At 40.5% G+C, this 20459-nt stretch overlaps 1 protein-coding gene across 3 annotated transcripts in view; it reads right to left on the minus strand.

Moving 5' to 3' along the window:
* Positions 1–20459, minus strand: part of gtf2h1 (general transcription factor IIH, polypeptide 1) — a 69585-nt gene that overhangs the window by 24307 nt on the left and 24819 nt on the right. For all 3 annotated transcript variants that reach the window (XM_048545091.1, XM_048545090.1, XM_048545089.2), the window contains 5 exons: positions 18107–18186; positions 13627–13745; positions 11257–11344; positions 8194–8282; positions 2614–2731 (listed from right to left, as the gene is read on the minus strand). In XM_048545091.1, the coding sequence (XP_048401048.1) occupies positions 2614–2731; positions 8194–8282; positions 11257–11344; positions 13627–13745; positions 18107–18186 (494 nt within the window). The remainder of the gene's footprint in view (positions 1–2613; positions 2732–8193; positions 8283–11256; positions 11345–13626; positions 13746–18106; positions 18187–20459) is intronic.

A 20459-nucleotide genomic window follows, 5' to 3' on the forward strand; every position in this document is an offset into this window, starting at 1 on the left:
AAATTACATCTTGCCACAATTATACATGACCTTGGTGAAACTACACATTGGGTACTATGCAATTTTTATTTCCTTGTCAAAGGCGAAATATATCGCATTGGAGGCAGTGCCACAAAATTTCACGAGATCGATTCCTGGGATGAGATATTGAGTAGGCTTGGCCCATATAGGCTGAAGTCTAAGCGAATGAGAGGCAATCATACTGAAACTTCTGAGCAGCCTTATTGGAGTAGATGCTGCAAGATTGTTTCTTCAGGCTACAGAGTCTAGAACCAGGGACATCTCAGGTTAAGGAGTCAATATTTAAGAAGAAGCTTTTCACTCAATGAATTGGAAATCTTAGTATTTTCCACCACAGAAGACTGTGGATGCCCCATTCTAAGAGCTCACTCAAGGCTGAGACAGACAATTTTTTTGGACTCTAGGAAATCAAGGAGAATGGGGTCCAAGTGACAAATTGTAATGGAGGTCAAAATCAGTCTTAATCTTAGTGAATGGCACAAGGGCTTAAAAGGGGTGCACAACTTATTTTTGCTCCCATTTCCTACTTTAGCAGAATCAATCCAGAATGCCAAAATGATTTATTGGAAGTATTTTGCATATGGACTGAACAGCATGAAATATAGTCCATTGTATCAACTTCTCACATAGAGGACCAGGTTTCCTTTAAACGGAGTGGGAAACAGGAAATTATCCCTTATTAGACAACAGTTTCAGATAGCAAACAATTTGACCTCATGCTCCTTTACCAATCTCACAATAAACTGAGCTTTGATCTGGATACCAATCTTGGGCCTTTCTTGCTTCCTAAAATTTATTCTCCTGTCCTGATACTGTACTGTGATTACGTTTTGTAGATTCTGGTGGTGTTCTGCTCAACTGCTCAATTTTAAAAATTCATTCATGAGTTGTGAGCATATCTGGCAAGGCCAGCTTTTTTTTAAACCAACCCCAGCTCCTCCTGAGAAGGTGGTATTGAACTACATTTTGGAACAGCTGCAGTCTGTGTGGTCGAAGCACATCAACAGTGCTTATAGAAAAGTGCTGTTATAACCATCAGGTTGTATTTTCTTGATCATTGTCATTTGGTATGGGCTGTCCAATTTGGCAATACAGAAGGGAGAAGAAATGTTAGGTGAGAACATGGAAGATCACCAGGCATCTTTAGATGATAAGTCTAATAATGACTCACAGGAAGAATATGAGGGTGCTCACGACATTGGATAGGCCACAGCTGGAGTACTAGGTACAGTTTTGCTCTCTGCACTGTAGGACTGTGATTGTACTGGAGAGGATTCAGAAGAGATTCACCAGGATGTTGCCTGGGATAGAGTATTTTAGCTGTGAAGAGAGGCTGGGTAAACTAGGTTTGTTCTCTTTGGAGCAGAGAAGATTTAAGGTGACCTGATGGAGATTGAGGGCATGGACAAGATGAATAGAAAGCAGTTGTTCCTCTTAATCAAAGGGACAATAACAGGGAAGCATAATTTTAAGGTAGAAAGCAGGAGACTTATAATAGATTTGAGAAGAGCCTATTTTTCATCCAAAGGGTGGTGGGTCCTGGAATGCACTGCCTGGGAGGGTAGTTCAGGCAGAAAACCTCATAGCCTTTAAAAGTTGGATACGCAGAATTCGCATAGACTTAGTGTAGCTTTGGCAGCACAGACTTGATGGGCCAAAGGGCCTCTTCTGTACTATATGATTCTACGATCCTAACAGTAGTCCAAGAAATTTGACATGTTAACTGAAAGAATTGTGACATTGTTTCAAGTCAGAATGATAAGCCATGTTTCCACATTGTGGGGATTATATGATTTTGATTGCAGACGTACAACTCAAAGATGGTGGTACATCTATGCATCAGCTATCTTTGTACTTCCAGGTTGAAGAGTTTGTGGGTTTTATTCCTGATTTTGGATACTGAGTATTCATTGGATATTTCGGCTGTATGATACAGAGTGCAGGCCTGTCCTTACACATCCAGAAGCTTTTCCCCAGAGGTCTCCAGACAGCAATCAGGAGCAAAACATCAGGGTCCTTTTCTTTTCCTTAGCTCCCTGGTCCTGAGACCAGTTTGTGCATTCCAAGTGCACTCTTAATTCTGATACTGGTCAGGAATACAACAGACAAAATTCTGATTTTACAATTTAGCCACATAACAAATGATGCCCTCAACCAGCATACATTGAAATTTCACCAAGCTACAGAGCTGATTGGAAATCAGTATGAATCAAGAATTAAGAAGTTTAATGCCTATAATGGTGCATCTAATATCCTTATGAACACAATCTCCAGTTTGGCCCTTCAGGACAAGGATAATGAAGATAGTCTGTGAATTGTCTCAGAAGCAAGCTTTTGCACCTTTTGGAATTGGTTCACATTTTGTGGATACTCCTATAGTGCCTCCTGAGTGAACGGGAGGTTGCCATAAGGTTGTTCAAGGATAGTAGGTTATCCACGATAGGTACAGCTACGCCTCAATTTCTCAATGTAGTTGTTTTCATTTGCCAAGTTTGATTATACTCCGGTGTACTTTCTGGCTGATTGAATATGGTAAACACAGACAACTGGATTTCAGAACAAAATATTATTGCTTATTTTAATTGATCATACCTGAGGAAGATTGGGGTTGTAATTTGCCATTTCTTGTCGAATACAGTGCACTGAATTAATGATATCCTGGCTAGATGTGTAATGTTGAGACTGAACAGGGGTTGGACCATGGAAATATCTAAAAGAAAAATAGAAGGAAGATTGAAACTCACCAAACCTGAAGCTGTGCTTTATTTTAGTTGCATTAAAAGGAGATGTTGCCAGAACACTAAGAAACAAGATACACTGGTCTCTAGAAATTACTATATTCCTAACTTTTCGAACTTCAATTCAATGTAGCTCATTCTGAGAGTTTCAAAGAATGACACCAGGTTTCACACATTTGCTCCTCTTACAAAGTTAACATCTGCAAACAAGACAGAATGCACTTATTACACAATAAATTGCAGTGGCTGTAATTATAGAGAGACACCTTATAGTATAAGACCAACACTTGTTGCTGGCTAGATTTTCTTACAATTTTCTGGTAAATTTTTGTTGAGGTATGGCATCATAGAAAATTTTGTTTACTAGCATAGTTTGAATTAGTCACTGCCCTCAAAGATTCAAATGTTATTCAATTAATTCTGCACCATCCAGACAAGATGATGCAAATAGTCCACGGAGCAGAGATTTCAATCTTCAATTTAACTGCAACAGTTCCATTCCCTCCACAAATAATGGTAATATTAGCATTTGTGATGTTACACATGGTAATTAGCATGATAACTCAAACAGTTGCTGTTCAATTTAGAAACAAAGAGAACCTGAACCCATGTGGCAAAACAAATATATTAATAGGTTCATGAGGAACAATACAAATTTGAGCTGATTACATCCAAACTGCTTTTGATGCCCCACTGTACAAACTCAAGTTTAGAATGTCAAAACATTTTTTTGGAGGCTAAAAGTAGTCTTATGCTGGAGTTGTTATGGGGAATGATGCTATTAACTTGCACTCTTTAGGAAGTGCACGTTCTCAGTCCTGACTCATGTGCTCACTCTCCAGTTTTGTTCATCTTGTGCAATTTTCTAGTTTTCAACTCATTCTCTCTAGATTCCCTTTTCACCAATTCCCCCCTCAAACTTGTAAATATCCTCAGTAATTTTTAAATTGGACTGCTATATGGAGCACCTTTTCCATGGATTTCATGTCTTGTAGCTCAATGGTAACTGCACATGAACTAAGATTACAACTCAATTGGTAATCACTGATACAAGTGTGAGGTTTTGATGACAACTATGTTTTAGAACTGTTTTGTAGGAGTGTTATATTTTGGGACTACATCTTTAAATTTCAGATAAATAGCAGGTGTCCAATGACATGCTGGACTCACTCTGACAGTTAATCTGTGCACATCAATGATTAAAAATCAAGGCAGGGGTGTCACATTTGCCTTGCGATGGAGGTGCTGTCTGGTTAGACCTGAAGTCAACAACAGCTGTTTCTAAGTCCATAAGGAGATCTTTAGTCTCCCAAAACCCAGAAAGATGCCATTAATGTCACAGTGGAAACGTTTGAGTTGCAGCCTGACTCTTTGTTTCCAACATGAAAGAAGGCTGTGATAGAGACAATAATTAGCATTTCTACTTGAATATAATGCTAGTGCTCCTCTTGTCACAGAGGATGGGGGCAAAGGAAACATTTTAATATCGGATTACAAGCTTTCCCTAAAAACCCTAAAATTTCACAAAGAGAGGGGACTTTAATGTCATTGGGCATAGATGTGCAACACAAAGAGACAGATGTTAGCCTGGGCAGCAATTTAAGCAAAGTCTGACTCTATTGTTCACTACGTGGAACGTGGGTGGAAGCTCTTGTTCAACTGACAGATCAAATTTGTGCAGCACTAAAATAATGTTGAAAGATTTGCCTAGCTGACACAAAAGAGGAAGTTCCTAGTAACCACTTATGGTGACAAATAGAATTGGAAAGAAAAAAACACAAATAAAAGTCACTGGGCTAATAATCAGAAGGTCACGGAAATATTCTGAAGAGACGATTTTGAATTCCACCATGGCTTCCGGTGAAATCTAAATTCAATCTACGAATCTGAGATTGATTCAGACTATTCTCATGGTGACCAGGAAACAATTGTCATGAAAACACATCCAGTTCACTAATGTCCTTTAGCAAATGAAAATTTGTTATTCCTCACCTCGTCTGGCCAAACATGACTCCAAACCCCCAGTGATATGGCCGACTCTGAAGTGGGCTAGCAAGCTACTGCCAAAAATACTGAAACTAGACTGACCCACATGGCATCAACCAAAGCATTGGAAACAATGATGGCACACAAAATGGGATACAGAGTACAGCAGCAAAGAGGTAATGCAGGAACTGTATAAAAAAAAACGATTATGCTACACCTGGAGTACTGCATGCAGTTCCAAACACCACACTATTGGGAGGATGTGAATGCACTAGACAAGATGCAGAGGTGGTTTACCAGGATGTTGCCTAGGGTGGAGTGTTTGACGTGTGAGGAAAGATTGGATAGACTGAGGTTGATTTCCTTGGAGAAGGGACAGTTGAGATGGGACCTGATAGGTGTGTAGAAGATTCTGAGGGACTGTTAGGATGATATTTTTTCCTTTATTTCAGAGATCAATAACCAGGGACATCGATTTAAGGTGAGAGGTGGAAGGCTAAGAGGAGAGCTGAGGAAAATGTTTTTCATTCAGTGGATGGTGGAAATCTGTTAATCACTACCTGAAAAGGTGATTGAGTCAGAAACTCTCATAACATTTAGAGCACAACACCATAAGACATAAGTGCAGAAGTAAGCCATTCAGCCCATCAAGTCTATTACACCATTCAATGAGATCATGGCTGATCTGATAATCCTCAATGCCACTTTTCTGCCTTTTTCCCATAATTTTTAATTCCTTTACCAATTAAAAATTTGTCTATCTCAGCCTTGAATATACTCAGCAACCCAGTCTTTTGCAGTAAAGAATTCTACAGATGCATGATCTTCTGACAGAGGAAATTCCTTTTCATCTCTGTCTTAAATGGGTGGCCTTTACTCTGCGATTATGCCCTCCGGTCCTGGACTTCCTCCAAAAGAGGAAAGAACTAATGTTCCTTTAAAGCCGCTTGGCGGCTTCAATGTTCCTCGCAAGCTGATCGGCACGCTGAAACATTGATTCCTGGTTTTGGAAGTTGACCACACACTGATAAAATAATTAGAGAACTGGAAACAACTTTTCCACAGCTATTCCATCAAGTCCTGAAGAATCCTGTATGTTTCAATAAAGTCACTTCTAAATTCCAACACGTACAGGCCCATGCTACTCAACTTCTCTTCATAAGATAATCCCTCAATGCCTGGGATAAACTGAGTAAAATTCTCTAGGCTGCATTTAATGTCACTATATCCCTTCTTAGATGAGGGAACCAAAACGGTTCACAGCAGTATTTAAATACTGACGTATACTACCATACATTTCAAGGGCCAAAAGCTGGAAAATGGGATTAATGTGGTCACAATACAATGTGGTTCAGAGGAAGGGTCACCGGACCCGAAATGTTAACTCTGTTTTCTCCTTCACAGATTGCTGCCAGACCTGCTGAGCTTTTCCAGCAACTTTGTTTTTGTTCCTGATTTACAGCGTCCGCAGTTCTTTTGGTTTCTATTAACATGATCATATCTTTATTGACCGAGGACAACGATAGACCAAATTGCTTCTGAGCCTATTCACATTTATAAGCTTAATGTGGGATGTGTGTCAGAATTGGAACTGTTGCCCCACCGACTGTTCAAGCTACAACCTGATATAGTGATATTGAGGTACCTTACAGATAATGTCCCACCTCACTGTGCCTACCCCAGCTACAGGGCAGACCTATCAAAGGTGGTGGCACAGTGGTATACGAGTGGGAAGGAGAAGGCCTGGGAGCCCTCAGCATTAATGCCAGAACCTATGAATCTCATGACATCAGATCAAACATGGGCAAAGAAACCCCCTGCTGATTATCGCCAACCATCATCCTTCAAGTAGTCAATCCTCCTTGTTGAACACAACTAGGAAGAAGCACTGAGGATAGCAAGGGCATAGAATATACTCTGGTGCAGAACTTCAATTTCTACCACTAAGTGTTGCACAGTAGCACCACTACATACTGTGCTGGCCAAGTCTTAAAGAGTATGGCTGCTGACTGTATCTACAGTTGGCAGTGAAGGAACCAACAAGAGGCAAAAGAGTCTAGGCCCGAAATGTTAGCCTTCCTGCTCTTCTGATGCTGCTTGGCCTGCTGCGTTCATCCAGCTCTACACCTTGTTATCTCTCATCATCACCTATCTATCTAAAGTAGATTAATTTGTCCATGACAGTGTTGGCAGGAGAAAGATTGCATAGCCTTTGTGGGGACAGGCTACCCTCAATCACGATGTCAGACACTACAAGTACTGACTGGGTTAGATTTCCAACAGATCTAGCAAGTCACGATAGGCATCCATCGGGTTCTGTGAAACGTTAGCTGCAGCAGAACTGCATTCAACCACAATCTGAAACTTCATGGCCTGGCCTATCCCCTAATCCACCATTACCACCAACATTAAAAAAAAGAACAAAAACAGAAGTTGTCGGAAAAGCTCAGCAGGTTTGGCAGCATCTGTGAAGAGAAATCACAGTTAACGTTTTGAGTCCGGTGACACTTCCTCAGAACTGATGGTAGCTAGGAAAATGTCAATTTATATGCAGAAGATGGGGTTGGTGGTGGTGGTGAGGGGCGGGGGGTGGTAAGGGGAAAAACGATAGATGGGGTAGAGGCTAAAGAAACAGAAGAACAGTTGGACAGACAAAGGAATGACTAATGATCTGGTTAGGAGACTGAATAGCTGTTAACATAGGCTGATAGGAGCTGACAACAGGTATATGTAATGGCAGGCTATGTGATAACAAGGCTTGGCACGTGGGGTAGAGGATTGGGACATGGGAGTTCAGGTCCTAAAATTATTGAACTTGACATTGAGTCCGGATGGCTGCAGGGTCCTCAACTGAAAAATGAGGTGTTGTTTTTCTAGCTTTCGTTCAGCTTCACTGGAAAACTACAGCAAATCAGAGACAGAGATATTAGCCAGGGAAGAGGGTGGTGGTCTGCCGTTACACACTACTAATTGTCAACCACTAACAGTCTCCATTAACAGTTAACCATTGTCCTAGCCAGATCGTTGTCAACTCCTTTGCCTGTCCAACTGTTCTCTCTCTCTTTGGGGTCTATCCCTACCTATTGTTGACCCCTTAACACCTCCCCCCAACACCCCCACCGCCACCCCATCTTCTGCATATACATTAACATTTTCCTAGCGACCATCAGTTCTGAGGAAGGGTCACCGGAACCGAAACATTAACTCTGATGTCTGTTCACAGATGCTGCAGCCCTACTGAGCTTTTCCAACAACAACTGCTTTTGGTTCTGATTTAAAGCATCCACAATTCTTTCAGTTTTTCAGTTAAAAAAAGGACACTGCCATTTAGATGTTGCCTGCTCTGAAAGGTTGCTGAATTAGTTTAAATTGCAGCATGCATGTTTGCGCAGTGTATAATTTATTTACCAGTGTGGGTCTCAATGCCCTTCTACAATCACAAACCTACCTGTCAGCTTTCTTCAAATTTAGTGCAACTGTCTTCTTCAAGTTCTTCTCTTCTAAATCTTCATACTCTATTGCTTCCTGCAGTTTCACCTTTCAGAAAAAAAACCAAGAATCAAACTCTTTACAAGCAGTAATATTTACACTCATATAGCCATATTTGCTGTTCTCTTCTACACCGCCATCCACCCAGACCCACTGAACTATTCCCCTCAGCTAATGTCTAATGATACATTGCTCTCCAACTTTCTTTATCTCTTTTAGACAATTACTAGTTGAATTAAACTCCAGTTTGAATAATTTCAACTTAGCAAACCCTTATTTCTATTATCAGTTCAGAAAGCATTTTGAAACCAGCAGCTAGGGAAAAAAATGAATTGACATTTTAGGTTAAGGAAAGTACAGTCTTAGAATCAGACCAGTGTTACCCAAACTTTTTCCTACTGTGTTATTATATTTTGATGCGACCTCAGGCATGCGAAGATCATGGTGCAGTGCCAAGGAGATATCTGTAAGAGTGGAGCGGTTCTGGATTTGGATGCCTGTTAGGATGAGGGGCGGAGGTGCTGCCTGTGAGAACAGAGTGGCGATTTGAGGGTTGAAGGTACGTTTCCAGGGATGAGGGGGTAATGCCTGAGACAGGAAGGGTAAAAGGAAGGTGCAGGAAGAGGGTATGCATGTGCATATATATGAGCAAGTGCATGGTCGATGCTATTGGGGAATGCCTGAGAGAGGATGGGAGGGAGAAATAGCTATGAAGAGGAGGGGAAATGCCTGAGAGGCAATTGGGAAAAAATGCCCGGAACCGGGGAGAGAAGGGAGCCAGCAAGGATACTTAAGATGCATAAGGGGAAATTACCTTGGCGGTGGCAGTGAAGAGAATGCCTGTGAAGGGGATGAAAATGTTTTGGAATGGGGGAGTGGTTGTCTGTGAAAGGGGTGGGGTGGAGAAAGAGAGAATGCCTATGAAAAGAGACTGTGGGGAGAAGAAGAGAATGCCTATGACAAAAAAAATGAGGGATGGTCGAATGCCTCTGTAGGGAAGTGGTGGTGGTGGTGGTGTTGGGGTGTGAGGGGGAACTGAACTATGTAGGAATGCCTGAGAGAGGGTGCAGGGAGAATGACAGAATCATGCTACAGGCATGAGGAAAACTCCTGAACCCACAAGACATTTAGGTTTCAAAAAAAACCTCCCTTCCATTAGGTTTTATTTTTAACGACAAGATTCTGACCCACAGAGTCACTGTTGAAAATGCAAGATTTAAAGGAGCCTTGCAGCTGTTAGAACACGGTCAGAGCTCCACAGGCAGACATTGCAGCCTTGGAGCTCACAACTCCACGGTTTGGCAGGCAAACCCCACTGAGGGTCTCACCCCACCCCCAAAATTTAGGAAGGCCATAGGTAGACTATTTGAGCAATAACATTTTAATTTCTTGGCCAAAGCCTCAGTCACTGAAACTTCAAAAAGGTGACAAGCAACATAGAGCAGCAAAAGCAATTATAAAAACAAACCAACACTCTCACAGAACATAAATTTCCATTAGAGAAATATTGGAAAGCAACAGTGTGGTGTAGAAATGGGTAAAAAATGATTTTTCTTGAATGTAAAGAGAAAAAGCATTCTAAGCAGGATGCCAAGTTCAGAGAAGTCTTATTTTGAATGAAGTTGTGAAAAAAGACATGGGCAAAGTGGCACAACATAAAGCCATTCTATAAAGTTAAGTTCATTGAATCATAGAATATTTACTATGATTATTCTAGGTGGATGAATTCTTTTTAGGCAGGAGAAATAAGAGTCATCAGCGATAGGTGGGAATGCGAAATTCAAAACACAAATAAATCAGCTATAATCTTACTGAATGGTAGAACAGGCTCAAGGAGCCAAATGATGTACTTCTGCTTCTTGATCGTATGTTGGCTTGTAAATATTTTGTTCCACTGCAGATAGTGTAGAAGAAGACAGGGATTTGGAAATGCAGCCTTATAAGATAGTAAAGACTGCACCTTAAGTCATTAAATATATAAGACAGGCTAATGGAATTCTAAATACCAACAGAAGATATTGGAAATATTCAGCAGGTCAGGCAGCATCAATTGCAAGGGAAATAGTTAATGTTTCAGGCAATTTCCAGAAAGAAATTTTGGATTTCCCCCGAGCTACAAAATATAAAAGCCAAGTAATGCTAAAATCTTTACAAAATCTGAAGACCTGTTAGAGTAGTAACAGAGGTATTAGGTTTTACATTAATGGAGGTTATTTGAAGCTCCGAAGAAGATACACCAGATTCACTGCTCCTTGGTATGTGGAAGCATTTATGGGAAGGAAAGTTAAAATGATTACATCTTTTTCATTCAACTGAGACAGATGATGATGGAAGTATTTAAATTTCTGAAAAGATGGTATCGTATACACTACAGAACACCCCAAGGACTGACAGATAAAGGAGGAATGACACTACATTCAAAAATGGAAGGGGTTTAAAACAGTGACAGGATAAATTGCTTTAGAATTGTGAAATTCACTTCCATATCAAGTTGTGAGATTGAAACAATGCCAAAATTCAACATTAAATCAGAGAAGTGGAGAAAGAAAGGGAGGCTGAAGGAATTTTGTTCACGTGGAGTTGACAAGGCTGGTTCGGAAGAATAACCTAAAAACTCAGGAACTGGAAACCTATGCAAAGTAAAGAAACTAATTTTAGTATCCTGGCCACTATCCCAGCTGAATCACCTGACACAGCAGAATGGCAATCAAACACAGGAGGTTTAATGTTTGCCCGACTCAGTTTCTCTTTGTATAAATTGATGCAGACCCTTGGGAAGTGTAACTGGAATTTATTTGGCAACCGATCATGCTGAAACAGAATCTTCAAGTGAAATGCAAGTAAGTCTTGGATAGATCATTTTATTAACTTAAGACCTTACTCTGAGCTTGTTTTCACTTCTGTTGTTGGTTGTCATCTTGACTACAGTTCATGGCACACAGGTCTGACATCTAGTCTGTAATCATTGTTTTAGAATGATACCACAGATTTGTTTCCTTTTGCAAATTTTTTTTATCTTTACCTTCTTGACCGGTGGCTGGAAGCAGTCTGAATCACGGGAATTACCATCAGTGCTGTTGTTCTCATTGCTCTGATCGTTTTGAGCTTCTCTGCAAAGGGGACACAAATGTAGAAGTGTAGAAGAAGACAGGGATTTGGAAATACAGCCTTATAAGATAGTAAAGGATTATGTTACATAATTGTCCTCCACATACATAATTCCTCCAACTCTGGCCTTTTCTTCATCCCTTGTCTCTCTAATCAGATCAGTAGAATCTGTAACTACAAGTATCAGGGTACAATCCTGGAATTCCCTTCCAAAGTCACATTGCTTCTTCATTTACATTTAAAGATTCTCCTTAAAATGTATCTCCGACTAATCTTTTGATCACTCCACTCCCTCTGCTCCCATCTGCACCACATTGGACAAGTACGCTATTTGTTTAAGGATGGTACACTATCAACAAATTGCGGCAAGGAATGTGTGATGGGGAGTAGTACAAGTTATGAAATAGTCACCAGAAATCAAAGTCTTCAGGCAAAGTTAGAATTCATGAAATAGGGATAATGAAATCAAAGTGTGCAGAAGTAACTCAATTACATTTCAACAGTATTCATTTTGCTGTTAAATTTTAGATTTGTTTTATCATAAATTCTTATGATCATACACAATAAAAATTTACTTTGTAAAGTTGTCACACTATTATGGCCTCCGACTGGTGGTAGGTTTAATTAAAAGACATTCCTTGCCAACTTCAACTTTTAGAACTAAAAATTCAACTGAATTTAGGCAAATCATCATCTTCTTTTTATTAATCAATTAACCCCCGACTGCCTCTCTGACTGTCCCATACTGTTAGAAATCAGAACCTCCTTCTCATGCTGTTGTCATTAACTTCAAACTGTTTGTCAAGAAAACATGAGATATTTAATGTGCTTTTCTGTTTGAAAACTTAACATTATCTGATATTCTCTTTTATCTTTCTCTATTTGCAATTTTAGTTTTAGTTTATAAACAAAAATGCCTACAATTAGCAATTTTTCACATGCTTGGGCACGTATATCCTGTTCTGTTCTGAAAAATCAAGATTTAATTGTTACCTCAATAGGTCTTTCAAAATGTGTTTTCATTCTTCAAAGTTATTTTGAAACAGAGTGAACTGCAAGTGCATATTACTGAATGAAACTGATAGCCTAGGAAATTCGGTAAGTTGTATCTACTGATGGAATCAAAGCTCTGGGAGAAAATACCAGCTCATAATTGAGATTTATGGGAGAAGCAGAGATCTTTGAATTTTAATGAAGGTACTAAAGGATTTAAAAAGAGGCAAGCAAAATCAAATGTTGTGAAATATTGTTTAAAACTTTGCCTAATTATTTCACTAAATGAGGAAAAATGACAGACAAACCTTTTCAGAAAGCATTTTGAGTAACACACTTTGTGCTGTTGCAAGAAGCAGCACTGTTATAAGGTCAATCAATGATCAAATTCACATTGGAATTCCCCTCAGTGCATCATCTAGTGGTATGACAGAAAATAGCAATAGGAATTTCCCATTAAATCATCATCCAGTTCTGAATGTGAATGGGAAAGCATTGACACATCATACTGAATACAATATGCACAAGGAAGTGGGTTTGCCAGTTGGTGGTAAAGAAACTGCTAATGTGGGGGTAGGCCAGAAGGATTGACAAGTACTACATTAAGTTACCAGCCCATGCTCAGGAATCTCAAATAGTAATTTAGTTGAAGGCCCTGTGATTATAAAGGTAAAATGTAGCCTGAGTCCCAGCTGCTAATCACAATCTAAAACCCCCATTAGAAAGAGTATGATGGTGGCTGGTGGTCAAACTTGACTGTGATCTCAACCACAATGGATTTATTGCAGGAGTTGCCACGTGTCTGTACAAAATGGGTAGAGGGGAGTTTGTGTTGAACTGATCAGTTACTGAACTAATTTGTTGTCAATTGATCCTAAAATAATTATGCTTCTTGTGGTTTGTTAACGGGTTAATGATCCTGAGAAGCAAGTTCAAATCTCACCACAGCAGGAAGAAATTTAAACTCAGTTAATTAAAATAAATCTGGAAAGCAACGCCGTAAGAGTGATTTCATAATTACCAGTTTTACATCCTTCTGGGAAGATACGATGTGTTTTCCCAGTCTGGCTGATGCAATTCCACAGTGATGTGGTTGACTTAACTGTCTGCTGAAATGACCTAACAAGGCATTCAACTATATTAAAGATGACAGCTCACCACTATTTTCTCAAGGGATGTGCAATTAATGCTGGCCCTGCCAGTAAAGCCTATATCCTTGATTGAATAAAAGAAACTAAAAGCTGTGAATAAACTTGCCAACGAAACTAGAGGAAATTGTATTGACACGTACTGTTTGCGAAGGACTGCTGCCAGAACCATGGCACTGTGATGATTGAAGCGACGGATTATAGCGGCATTGCTGCTCTCCTTGTTAGGTTTGGAGGATGTAGGTGCTGAGGATCCATAACCCTATGAACAACATTTTTTGCTGCAGTAAGACTGTTAGATCAGCAAGTTAATACAAATCTCTCGAAATTTAAATCCATGTTTTTAACCAATTCTTTTTCGCTCTACAATATATGCGAAGAAACATTACAATCATGGGCCACGAAAACAAACATTTTCCTTTTATTGAGCACTTTGACCACCCATTCCAAATACTGAGAATGAGCTCTAGCTGAATAGGTGCAAGCCTACTGAATAACAACATAGTTAATAAATAATCACAACAGGCTATATCTGGTCTGCATTTACATAGCACCTCATCATATCCTACATCATATCACATTGATTTACTTTTGAAATGCAGCTAATGGGATTGAGTAGGTAATCTATACGATTTACAGGAGATTTCAAAATGAATCAAAGCTTAATCAGCTTTTTAGGATCGTGATTAAGAGAAGAATATAGCCCAGAACTGGGAGAATATCTGCTATTCTTCAAAGTAAACAACGTCAGACCTTTTATTTCCACCTCAACAGCTAGCGCCACATTAATAGAACAATAGAACAATACAGCATAGGAATAGGCCCTTCGGCCCATAATGTCTGTGCCAACAATAATGCCACTCTAAACTAATACCATCTGATTGCACATGGTTCATGTCCTTCTATTCCCTGCCTGTTCATGTGTACTTCTAAATGCCTCTTAAACTTTGCTATATCTGTTCTACCACCTCCCTGACAGTGCATTCAAGGCACCTACCACATTCTAAGTAAAAAAAAACTTGCCTAACACATCTCCTTCAAACATTTCCACTCTCCAACCTGTGTCCCTAAGTATTTGACATTTCCACCCTGGGGAAAAAAGACTCCTACTATCCATCCTATCCAAGCTTCATAGTTTTATATGCTATCAGTTCATCCCTCAGCCTCCAACACTGTAGTAAAAACAATCCAAGTTTGTCTAACCTCTCCCGACAGCACTCGAATCCACGCAAAATCCTGGTAAACCTCTGTTGTGCCCTCTCCAAAGCCCTCATATCTTTCCTATAATGTGCTGGCCAGAAGTGCATGCAATACTCCAAATGTAGCCTAACTAAAGTCTTATACAGATGACTTGCCAGCCTAGGCAGATAAACCTCCTTCTGATTACTATCATCTACCACTGTGTCAAATGTGATAGTTTCAGAAACAATCCAGAGAGTCAAAACTGATGCAGTGGGCCCTTGTGGTAAAATACAACTCAGTTGTCAATCCATACCCTCAGGGCCAACCATTTTCCGCAGTCATGAAATCATCCTAGGGAACAGCACGCCAAGAGAAACCCCAAGCATACCTAGAAGTAAAACACCAACCCAGTAATGTTACAACATGGGACTGCATGCATGCTAAATAGTACAACTCGCATGTGATATACAGAGCTAAATGGTTTCAACTAAGAGAGTAAATCAAAGTACAAGCTGCTAGATTCTAAACCCAGATCACCATGGCTAGAAGAAAATCATTTGCTCTGAAATAGATAGTAATGTACAATTAAATAATTAACATGAAGAGAAGGCTTCACAAACATCCCAGCATCAACGATAACACTATAAGTAAGCGAGTACAGAAGTACAGACCGAATTATTCATATTCACCTTCATTGTGATATGCTATAGAGTTGTAGGGTCATGCAGAACAGAAAAGGCCCTTTGGTTTGTCAAGTCTGTACTAACCTATCTACACTAATTGAACCACCATTGACTAGAAAATCCATCATGGCCTCCTACTGAGGTTCCCTCTATTACAGTGAACAGACTGCAGCAAATTCAATTCACTCCACTTAGTAACATGAAATGCACTGGACTAAGCAAAAGCTGTGAACTTTGACAATATCACACCTGTAGGGTTGAAGACCTTCAAACTGAAACTAGCCATTGTTCTAGCCAAGTTGTCATTCCAGTAAAACCACAGAACTGATATTTTTTCAAAAATGTAGAAATTTTGCCCTCATTTACATTTTGCCCAAAAGTCAAAGAGGACAAATTTAATCTGCGCAATTCGCGTCTCATCAGTCAATTCTTAATCAAAACAATGAAAGATGTCATGAACAGTGCTATTAAACAGCTCTTACTCAGCAATTATTGCTCAGTGATGCTCAGTATAGACTATGACAGGATCGTGCAATTCCAAGCCTCATTACAGCCTTGATCCAAATATGAACTCAAGAACTGAATTGCGGTGGAGATGGGCAATCTTTGACATCAAAGCAGCATTTCTCAGACTGTAGCATCAAAGAACCCTAACAAAATTGAAATTCATGGAAATCAGAGAGGAAAATTACTTTCCATTATTTGACGTCATTCCTCTATCAAACGAAAGATGATAGAGGTTCATGAGGGTACTCACTTCAGAATTATGGCACCTCCATTTAAGGAGTATCCCAGGCAGAGCTAAAGCTGTTTCACCAGTGACCTTTCCACCAATTTAACATCAAAAGGTAGGGGGCGTTGATTCAGAATTACATTACTCAATCCCATTTCCATCTCCCCAGATTGTTAGGCAATCCATGCCTAAAAGCAGTGAGATCCAAACTGCATTCAAACTTGAGTTGAAAGTGGCAAGTGATTTTACACCACAAATGCCAGGCAATGAGCATCTCCACCAGGTGATAGCCCAGCTACATGCCCTTGAACATTCAATGTATTACTATTGCTGAATCACATGCCCAGAGTTACGACTGACCGGAAATGCAAGTGCATTAGCGACAAAAACGATGGTTACAACAGCAGGTCCAAGGATGGGAATTGATTGGTCTGTAATTCACTTTCTGTCTTCCCCAAAGTTGTTTCACCATCTATACTGCACACTTCAAAATGTGATGGAATGCTGCCCATCATGCCTGGATGACTGCAGCTCCAAAAACACTCAAGAAGATTAATTTGAATCAAAGTTGGTCACTTGATTGGTTCTCCAACCATCATCTTAAATAATTACTTCTTCCACAACCAACACTGGCTGCTGCATGTAACATCTATATGATGCACTGCAGGTATTCATGAAAAGTTTGACAGCACCTCATGAAACCGCAAACTCAAGCAGTTGGGAGAACAGGGTCGTGGCCACATAGAAGCCTCAAAGTCTTAAACACAGGAATTCCCTCCTTAAATCTTGCTCTCTCCTCCTTTAAGACATTCCTTTAAACTTATTTATTGGATGATGCTTTGATTCATTCTCCCCTTATATCTAGGCGGTACTGCTCTATTAAAGCCACTATGTAGATATGAATTGTGCTGAATTAGCAAAAGTAAAAGTTCCAAGGCATTTTATAGGATGATATTAGGTGATAATAGAACTGTGGCCAAAAGCTCAGTCTGAACAGTACGTTAACACCTTAAAGGGCATTAGAGCATTAAGAGTTTTAGGGAACTTCGGCATCTTTGGTGCCTTGACAGCATGGCAGTGATAAAAATCAGGCTCACAGGAGCACAGAGATTCTGTCAGGTTGTAGAGGAAGCCACAGAGATACGGGAAAGTGATATTGTGGAATGATTTACAAGGATGAGAATTTTAAATCCAGACATTATCAGAACAGAAACCAATGTAGCTAAGTAAGCAAGCAAAGAGCGAAAGATGAACAGGACTTATTGTCAGTTAGGACAGAGTATAGTAGAGTTTTGAATGACAAGTCCATGGATGGTGCAAGATAGGAAGCCAGCCAGGAGTGTGTTGCACAAGAGAAACGGGATCCAATTAATGGAGGGAATGACAATACTAAAATTAGATATCATTAACACATATCAAGCAAATAGCTCTCATTATTTACCATTACTGCAATATCAATAACAAATATATTGATTATATATTAAGCACACTGACTTTTTGGACATATCCTCTGAGCTTTTCTTTATGTTTTGCCACTCATTTGCCTTTGTCTTTGGTTTACTTGATATAGGATAGTTTCCATGAACTGCCATGTAATGAAATAGCTCCAAGTTAGAATTTTAACAGTACAGTTGGTCCTACAGTTCTAGCTTCCCTTCCTATGGAAGCCACACTAATACCTCTCTTGACTTTCTACATTGCTGCTCCTCCCAAATGTTTCTGTCTGAAATCAGGTGTATGTATACACATTCACAAATGTGGCCTTTAAAGTAAATGATTGACTGGGATAATGAAAGGGAAAAACATAGTATTACAGTTTGGAACTTGGCATGCAGATTAATTTTCCAAGTCATTATCATCAAGACAAGGATAATGATTGAACAGTTGTCCACCGCATTCCCCTACTTAATATAGTGTACTCTGGCAAACTGCTTAAAAACAGAGGTACCTGCTATAATTGTAACTTCATGGTACTGTACACAATAGTCACGTAACCAGGCACACTATTGACAATGCAATGCTCACCTCACCCAACGACTTGTCCTCCAGCGATGTCAAATCCACCAGAGGGTTCTTCACTCCCTGACTAACTAGAGACTTCAAACCTGCTCAAAGAAAAAATACCAGCATATTTGTTTTCAGACATAGCACAAACAGCACTAAAGAGGTCCTACTGCAGAGTAACAAAAAGTGGGAGATCATTATATGGGAATAACCAGAAGGGGCCGAGTAACGTACGTTTTGTTAACATCTAATCTGTAATTCAAACTCATATGCTTTTGAGGATGAAAACACAAAACAATCAAACCTTATTGAGAGAATGTTCAGGCTCTATGACAGAAGAAAACATTTGAAAATATGGGTTTCTTATGATTTCAACTAGTTACAGTTAGACTCAGCACCGGTAATGGGATCAATCATTCACAGCTCCTCTACAAAATCGATATCCAACAATCATAATTTTGTAAGCAGAACAAGTAAGGGCACAGCAAAATCATTTGTGATGCCTTCATAGTTAAAAATCAGGTGGATGCTGTGAACGCAGCAAAAGCTATGGGGGTCCATACATCAAAGCTATAGTGTTGAAAATCTGTGCTCCAGAGTATGCTGCATCCTGAATTAATTGTTTCAATACATCAACTCACTGGCAACTAACTGACATTGTGAAAAATTACACACATATGTCCTGTCCACAGAAAAACGGACAAATGCTCTCTGACTGATTATTACCCCGTCAGTAAAGTGTTGTCAGAAGTGCTAGTAAGCAGCACTTTCACAGAAATTACCTGTTCATTGATACTCAGCTTGGATTTGGCCAGGGCCACTCAGTTCCAGACCTCATGCTAAGTCTTAGCCAAACATGGACAAAACAGCTCAAATTTACACTGCAGTTAGAGTGTGACTTCAAGAAGCCCTAACAAAACTGAAGTCAAAGAGATTGAGACCAAGAGATCTCCACTGCTGGAGTTATACCTAGTACAAAAGAATTGTTCTGGTATAACAAGGTGTAGAGCTGGATGAACACAGCTGGCTAAGAAGCCGAGGACAAGGAAGGCTGACGTTTCGGGGCCGAAACCCTTCTTCAGAAATGAGGGAGAGGAAGGGGGTTCTGAAATAAAGAGGGAGGGGGGGGGGAGGCGGGCAGAATATGGATAGAGGAGAAGATAGGTGGAGAGGAGACAGACCAGTCAAAGAGGTGGGGATGGAGCCAGTAAAGGTGAGTGTAGGTGGGGAGGAGATAGGTCAGTCCAGGGAGCGGGATGAGATTAGTAGGTAGGAGATGGGGACGGGGATGGGGCTTGAGGTGGGAGAAGGGGATAGGTGGGAGGAAGGACAGGTTAGGGAGGCGGGGACGAGCTGGGGTGGTTTTGGGATGCGGTAGGGGGAGGGGGTATTTTGAAGCTTGTGAAGTCCACATTGATACCATTGGGCTGCAGGTTCCCAAGCAGAATATGAGTTGCTGTTCCGGCAACCTTTGAGTAGCATCGTTGTGGCATTGCAGGAGGCCCAGGATGGACATGCTGTCTGCGGAATGGAAGGAGGAGTTGAAATGGTTCGCGACTGGGAGGTGCAGTTGTTTAGTGCAAAGAGTGTAGGCGTTCTGCAAAACCTTTACTGGCTCCACCCCCGCCTCTTTGACCGGTCGGTCTCCTCTCCACCTATCTTCTCCTCTATCCATCTTCTGTCTGCCTCCCCCTCTCTCCCTATTTATTTCAGGATTCCTTTCCCCTCCCCCATTTCTGAAGAAGGGTGTAGGCCCGAAATGTCAGACTTCCTGCTCCTCCAAAGCTGCTTAGCCTGCTGTGTTCATTCAGCTCTACACTTTGTTATCTCATATTCTCCAGCATCTGCAGTTCCTACTATCTCTGAAACAGGATTGTTCTGGTTTTTGGAGCCCATTCATTTCAGCCCAAGGAAATCACTGCAAGATTTTCTTAGGGTAAACTCCTACATCCCATCCTCTTCAGCTGCTTCGAGCACCCATTATCCATCTCAAAGATCATAAAACTCCTACAATGCAGAAGAGGCCGTTCAGCCCATTGAGTCTTCAGTGATCTTTCAAATAGCATCTCCTGTCAGACCTAGCCCACCATCATCCCCGTAGCCTCACATATACCTTTGCCAATCGACCGGGCCCTGCACACCCCTGGACTCTATGGTGCAATTTATCATGGTCAATCCACCAAACCTGCACATCTTTGTGCTGAGGAGGAAAACTGGAACACCTGGCTGAAACGCATACAGACATGGGGAGAATGTGCAAGCTTCACACAGTCACACAAAGCTGAAACAAACCTTCTCCCTGGTGGCAAGCAGCAGTGCTAGCCATTATGCCACAATGCTACCCTTTCTCTCATTATTGCACGGTGCTCAATGC

Source organism: Stegostoma tigrinum, chromosome 17, assembly GCF_030684315.1.
Source record: "Stegostoma tigrinum isolate sSteTig4 chromosome 17, sSteTig4.hap1, whole genome shotgun sequence".
Lineage (NCBI taxonomy): Eukaryota > Metazoa > Chordata > Chondrichthyes > Orectolobiformes > Stegostomatidae > Stegostoma > Stegostoma tigrinum.